This window comes from Austrofundulus limnaeus, unplaced genomic scaffold, assembly GCF_001266775.1.
Source record: "Austrofundulus limnaeus strain Quisiro unplaced genomic scaffold, Austrofundulus_limnaeus-1.0 Scaffold5, whole genome shotgun sequence".
Classification (NCBI taxonomy): Eukaryota; Metazoa; Chordata; class Actinopteri; order Cyprinodontiformes; family Rivulidae; genus Austrofundulus; species Austrofundulus limnaeus.
In genome coordinates, this window is record NW_013952407.1 from 45,476 (window position 1) to 52,608 (window position 7,133).

The 7,133-nt window shown below is 37.1% G+C and overlaps 1 protein-coding gene across 1 annotated transcript in view; it reads right to left on the reverse strand.

The window, feature by feature from the left end:
• Positions 1-7,133, reverse strand: part of dhodh (dihydroorotate dehydrogenase) — an 11,247-nt gene continuing 4,114 nt past the window's right edge. The window contains exons 4-9 of the mRNA XM_014025941.1: positions 6,821-6,903; positions 5,566-5,753; positions 2,812-2,925; positions 1,585-1,738; positions 1,325-1,484; positions 1-319 (exon numbers count right to left, since the gene is read on the reverse strand). Coding sequence (XP_013881395.1) covers positions 250-319; positions 1,325-1,484; positions 1,585-1,738; positions 2,812-2,925; positions 5,566-5,753; positions 6,821-6,903 — 769 coding nt within the window. The 3' untranslated portion in view covers positions 1-249. The remainder of the gene's footprint in view (positions 320-1,324; positions 1,485-1,584; positions 1,739-2,811; positions 2,926-5,565; positions 5,754-6,820; positions 6,904-7,133) is intronic.

Here is a 7,133-nt window from a genome sequence, read left to right on the forward strand (position 1 = left end):
TATCTTCTCATTCCACAGTGTTTGGGTTTATTTATATAGAAACACTAACTGCTGTTACACTGTAACAAAACTCAACCAGCTGAAACCAACTCTGGCGTCAGCTGCTTCATGCTGCATACAAAAGATCCATCATTACAGCTTTTTATGTAAATGTGAATTATTAAACAAAGCTACATTAAACATCAGGATGAAAGCGATATTCACAGAAACGTTGTGTTTAGTTGCATGAGATGTCAGCTGCAGGTTCTGTCAACACTTCTTATCTGTGTCTCGGTGATCGGCTCCGACTGCCTCCGACACGCAGCTGAACCCTTGATCTCTACGTGAACAGACAGAACAGATCTTTAGCACATTTGTGATGGTATGGATTGTAAAGCAAAGGGTTTACAATGACAGAGTCATTCAGAGTTAAGGTACAGGAAGTGATGCAGCAACCACAGAATTCTATATCAGCTAGGGCTGGGCAAAATCGTATTGTGTGTAATTAATGATCAATCACTGGAATTAATGCTATTAACGCTGCCAGGTTATCCTCTTCTCTTTCTTCTTCTAATCCAATTAATAAATCACTTACTTCCTCATCAAAGTCCTCTTTCTGTCTCCGACTGTATGTTCCCTCCTCCATCTCTGCCTTTGAGTTTCCCTCCTCTGTCTTCAAAGGTTCTGACTCCGGCTCGGTCCAACCGTCCGCAGCTCCACCTCAATCAGCTGCAGCTCCATTGTTTTGATTCAAACACACTAAAATTGACTGAACCTAACACTAAACTACGCCACAACTATAAAATCCAAACATTAAATCTCTCAAATCTCTTTGCTCACTTTCGCTCCTGTTTTGTGTCTATTGGTGCCAAACTTCATTCAAATTTTGCGTCATTTTATTTTCTTCTTTCTGTAGATATTTTTTGGCGCTTGTTTAATTTCAGGCGTCAGCCAAAAAGTAGTTTTGGGGTTTTATGTCAGTTTGGGGAGGTGAGAGTGAGACCAGAGGGTGGATTGAGGTGATTTTTTTTCATGAATCTGATCGTCTTTTGCTGCAGCACGCTTCAAATATGACAAACATAAAAAATAACTCTAGTTTTAATTGGCTTATTAATACAATTTAAAAACTAACATATAACTTAAAGTATGTACTTTTGACACAAATTGAAGCAGATTTTTAGAGGGATTGATTCATCATATTAACCCTTATTGGTAAAACACCATAACAAATCATGATTAACTTTTTGCTAATACCGCCCAACCCTAGTAACAGTTAAACGTATGAAGCTAAATTTACAGAAACATAGTGGTGCTAATGATAAACTCCATGTTTGCTCGAACTCACTTTAAGAGTTGCTCCAGTTCTCTTTTGACCTTCGTCACGACAGGTGGGCCCTGATAGGTCAGAGCTGTGTAGAGCTGCACCAACGAAGCGCCGGCACGGATCTTATCCATCGCATCCTGTCCACTCGCCACACCTCCGATCCCAACAATTGGCACTTTACCTGATGAGAAATACAAAAGCGCAAAATGTTTTCTTTCATTTGTGCAGAATTTAACAGGAAAAAAAAGGCAGATTTTTCATTGTTGATGAAAGGAAAAAACCTTTGGTGAGGCTGTACATTTCTCTGACTGTCTTAGTTGAGAGGTCTTTCAGGGGTTGACCACTTAGCCCCCCAGCTTCAGACCTTTGAGGGTCTTGAAGTGTTTCTGGCCTGGACACGGTGGTGTTGGTCACCATTAAACCATCCACCCCTAACTGCAAACAGAAGAGTGAACAGACAGGAAGTCAGAGACGTGTTGACGCGTCTACAGAAGCAACATCCATGTGTGTGACTGAAAATAATCTCCTCTGTCCTTTAATGTGAGGTGGGCCGTGAAAAACTGTTCCTATAACTCTTCTGCTAAGGTGTGCGTCTCCTCCTCGCTCCAATAAACAGAAAACCAGATTTATTTCAACAACAAGCAGATTTTGAAACCACATGGACTGGTGGAAAAAGATAATCTAGACTAAGAAGAGTGTGAAACAAGATGTAAAAACTTTAAATGAGCTGAAAACGTTCCTTCGGCAGTGTTGGAGGCTGCCTCTTTGCACAGGGTGTGTGCAGTTTGCATAAGAATACACAACGTAAAAAGACACAACCAGAGGATATACCCTGTAAAAATTTACATGCTTTTCTTCCTTCTTTGCTTCACCTTTTGGAAGAAACAAAAATAGAACAAAATAAAACTGATTCTTTAAAAGATTTAATGAGAACACTATATATAGTCACATGGGCGTTGACAACTCATTGCCATGGCAAAGCACCATGGGTAAATGACGACGTTTTATTTATATACTGTATACAGTATATGGCATTAGTTCCAGAGTTAACATTATTAAATTGGGCAGCAACGCTATATGGCCATGTATATGAATTAGCTCGGGCGCTAACGCAATCACCAACAGGCTAAGCCAAGGTTCTCCTTCCATGAAGCAGCTCAGTTGTGCAGCATCATTTTCCAGCAGGCTGAGTTATTTCTACTTTCTCCTCTCTTTCAATACGCTCTGGTTTCATTCATCAGACGTTTTCAAAGATTAACCTTCAAGGTAGATAGAGAAAGCAGCCTCYCACCAAAACACCTAGTGAACATCATCATTTACCTGTTGTCCTTTGTGGCGTTAATAAAATGTCACCATCCGTATGACTAATATATATGTTTTTCTTTTTAATTTAGAAAAACTAAACAGCCTACATTAGTTTTACAGTTGAAAGTAAATGTTTATCAAATAATGCCTAATGTTACAACTAGTGTGGGTTCACATTAATAACATGCAGGTAAACTCCAAACCTCAGAGACAACATCTGCAATGTCTCGTTTGTCCTGGTCCGTGAGGTCTGGGGCAATCTTCACCAGAACCGGGGGTCTGTGATTTTCCTGCAGGGCATCYCGTTCCTTCAACACCTGAGCAGAGTGTACAGTATGAGAATTAGCTGAGGAGGCAGAACGAGCTCAACAAATTTTTCAAGACTCGAGATTGTTAACTGATAAAGAAATAAAGAGTAAAACGGGACACATAACCTTTATAATAAAGTTTCAGAAAGTTACTCTAATTAATCTGCTTATCAATATTTGCTTGCTTGATCTATTTTATTTTGATGCTTGAATCAGAATCTATAGTTTGATCATAACTTTTTAAGTTGAGGAAGCCTGAGGGTTTTTATCACTTTTATTATGTCGCTGCACTGTGGCGTTCATTATCCCTGCCCTTGACTTTCCTTTAGCTGCGAGGCAAACGGCTCCTCGCAGGAAGGCCGTGCTGCAGCTGCACAGGCAAAAGTTACAACAAATCAAGAGTGATACAATCAATTTTACTTGGCCACTAAATAAAACAGATGCACGTTATGCTTAACAATATTTAAAGGGTAAATGTGCACCACWGCAACAGCTCACAGAATACCAAGCAGCGCCTGCATCGGCAAATCTGTCCTAACATTATTGAAATTGTCTCAACTTCAACATGATGGAAAGAAAATCAGTATTTAATTTAGGGACAAGTCATTCCTCCTGTTGCAGGACATGTCAGTGACAAAGACACTTGTCTCCAACCTTCACTAACATGAAAACACTGGATTAAAATTACAAGGTTAACAAAGCAAGGTGGTTTTTTTTAAAGTAATGATTTAACCTCCACTGCAAGATTATTTCTAAAAACTAAAAAGAGCTGTCTTAATGAGAACAGTACTTTTTTATATTTATTTTAGAAAGACGGTATGTTCGGCTATCTGGGTGTGTTGTTCTTYAGCGATGGAGCAGGAGATGAACCGACGGATCAGGGCTTCGCATCGGTAATGAGGCTTTGGTTGGTCGTGGTGAAGAAAAACGGTCATGAGGTTTGGATCATGACCAAAAGAAAGAGGATGAGTTAGAAAGACGGCAGATAAACAAATGGAACTTTTATTTAAAAAGTTTTTTTTTTTTTCAGAATATTTTGGAGCACACGATTATGGATTAATGCTACAGTAACTCGTGGCCATGGTTTGCAAAAGACATCAACTCAATACTTTGTAGGAAAATCGTGTTGAATAAATGGGAAGAAAAGCTTCTAGAAAATTTATTAAAAAATCTGACCCCATGCGGTCCACAGTCACACCACAGCAGACCTGAGAGTGAAAAAGGTCTTGGTTCTTATCGGAACCAAAACAATAACAATCCCTTTCAGGAGCCCAGTGTCTGTCCCACGCTGAAGAGAGAGACTGCATAATGATCAACGATTAAAGTAATGTGCACATCTGACTTCCTGGTCACACCCCTGGAGGCGGTACGTTTTACATCAGACKTTAAAACATAACCAACTTTGTTTATATTACAGAGAGGCCTCATATTGATAAGACACACTGACTATCTTCCTCTGTTTACATTATATGACTGCAAAGATCACAAAGTTTAAAATACAAGACTGGACCTTAAATTCAGCTAATCAGTCAGATAATTTCCTTCAACTTTTATAACTATTTATCTCCTCTTTTTTAGTAATAGTTGGAGATGTGATGGTCAATATAATGTACTTTTTTATACCTTGARTGATAGTCGGAGATACATTTCCAATGCAGGCTAGCATTTTACAGTAAAAATATAAATAAAAAATCAATCATGTATTTACAATACATTAAATATGGAAAATAATTACAGGTTTTATGGATGTGTCTAGTGATTAAAGATTTAAAATTCTTAAGTGATGCCAGCGAGCCATGCTGGCATCACTTAATGAGCGTTATATCTAAAAACAGATTTTCCTGATTCACAAAAAGCTCTCGGTACCTGACAGGTAATCCAGTTACAGGAGTGAGTTTGATAGGTACTTTTATTTATTAAGAGCAAGTGAGAAATATAAACTGTGATTTTTTTTTTTTTTGTCTTTCAAAAAAACCTGTGATGTGCGATAACAGTGCTTAATATTGAGATGATGATACGACTTAGAACAAATACATTAGCATGCAGTGTTGATGTCTTTCTGCTCTGGGTTTAGAGCAAAGAAAAAAAATTCATTCCAGCATGATTTTTTTTAATATGAAGAGATTTATCAAATTGGCCAAATACATGAAAAGCTCCATTTGYTTGGTGAAATACTTCAAGCTTCCGTCTGAGTGACAAAACTCATAAATGCAGACTTTTGAGCCAACCATTTATCTCAGTTTTTTTGCAATATGCATATTGCACAGGCTGTTACTGCGATGACGATAAATTTTTGATATATTGTGCAGCCCTAGCCTTATCATTCTGGGATGTGATTTTTAAAGGCTGCAATATTAACTGAGCCTTATAAAAACAATTCATCCATTTCTGTCACCTAACAAGGTAAAACTACATCAAAGTAAATTTTTAAAAAAGTCTTAACCACAAACTTTATGTGAGGTGAAAATGGTAGACGTAAGAATAATTAACACTTTTTCTTGTTTAAGATATTAGTGTGYGGATATGACAGAGAAGCAAGAGACAACTGTTAAAGTTATAAAAATTGATTTGTTTTGCTTTCAAACCAAAACTTCCAGAGTTTTCATTGTGTTCATACGTTCAACGATTCAATGAACCAGAGGGTCCTACCGTGCGTAAGAGCTGGCGAAGCTCGGCCTTCCCCTGCAGATTTCGGAGACCTGGCGTATTGGGACTGCTGACGTTGACCACCAGGTAGTCAGCCAGCTGGCCCAGAGCCCTCACCCCCTCTAAATAATCTGATGCTGCATCCTGGGAAAGCTTGTTCTTACCCAGGTTGATGCCCAGGGGAAGGCCAGCTATAAACAAACATAAAAGCACGCACACACATAGAGGATCAGGTAAACACAAACACAATCTGCATCCTTCGACTCATGACTCAACCAGGACRGACACTGATGTGCAAAATGAGCTGTGAGCAAACAAATATTTAAAAAGAACGAGCCAAGGACACATTAGGATTATTTCAACAAAACTAAAAATGATATTTTGTATTAGATCTGACTCAATTCTTTGTTTTACTTTCATCACCTCAAACCAACAACTAAATAACAGATTTACAAAGTAACTAAGCACAAATACTTCTTTACTTAAGTAGAATTTTTTGTATCTGTACTTTACTTGAGTAAAGTAAAATAATTCAGCCCACTTTTTACTTCTACTCCTTACATTTTTTTAAAAAGGCAAGAAGTAGAAAGTTGTTACTTTTTTCATTTTTGCTTGTGCTTATAAAAAATAAATACTATCCATATAAATTGTGTCCCTTAGATAGAGTGAATTTAATTGTGGTTGAATAAGAAATATAAATATATAAAATTCTGATACCGTATTGAACAGCAGAGGAGGTATTTGTATTTCATGAATTATATTATTGCATTTGGCCGCAGCCCTCAGACAGATTTTCATTTTGGAGAAAAGCTTTGTGCAGCCTTGATATATGTATATAAACTGAAACAGCTGGACTAGTGCATCTTAAATGTAACATAAATTAATTATTTTAATACAATATAGTCATTTCTGCATTTCATGTGGAGGTCACCTCCTAATACGTCCTTACAGAAAATCTAACTGCTTATTTTAAATCAATACTTTTACTTTTAATACTTAAGTACAAAAAATATCAGATACTTTAATAATTTTACTCGAGTAATATTCCTAATGGAGACTTTAGCTTTTACCAAAGTAATTTTTTGGTAAGATACTTGTACTTTTACTCAAGTATCACGTTGTGGTACTTTATACAACACTGCAAATTTACATCAGACATCTTGGTAATAATAAGCTTAAAACAGCGCTGTATGAATTTTTCCACTCGTTTAGTTGGCATTTTGTGGAAAATAAAGAGAAGATAAAAAGGTTTACTGACTTTTACTGTGTTCTTGTTGTGTTTCTTTCCTGGCCTTTAGCCTCGTTTGTACTTCTGCCAAACCACAGCTGTTGAATCCATATCTGAACAAACCAAACAAACAAGTACACTCAAATAAAATATTTATATTCTTACCAATAACATCTTAATGTATATCATTAGAATCTCTTAAAATATAACCAATAACTCCACAATATTCCCATAAAACTGAAACTATTATTGCATTAGATTTTATTAGTTTTAGCACCAAATGTACCCAGTGTGTGTGTGTGTGTGTGTGTGTGTGTGTGTGTGTGTGTGTGTGTGTGTGTGT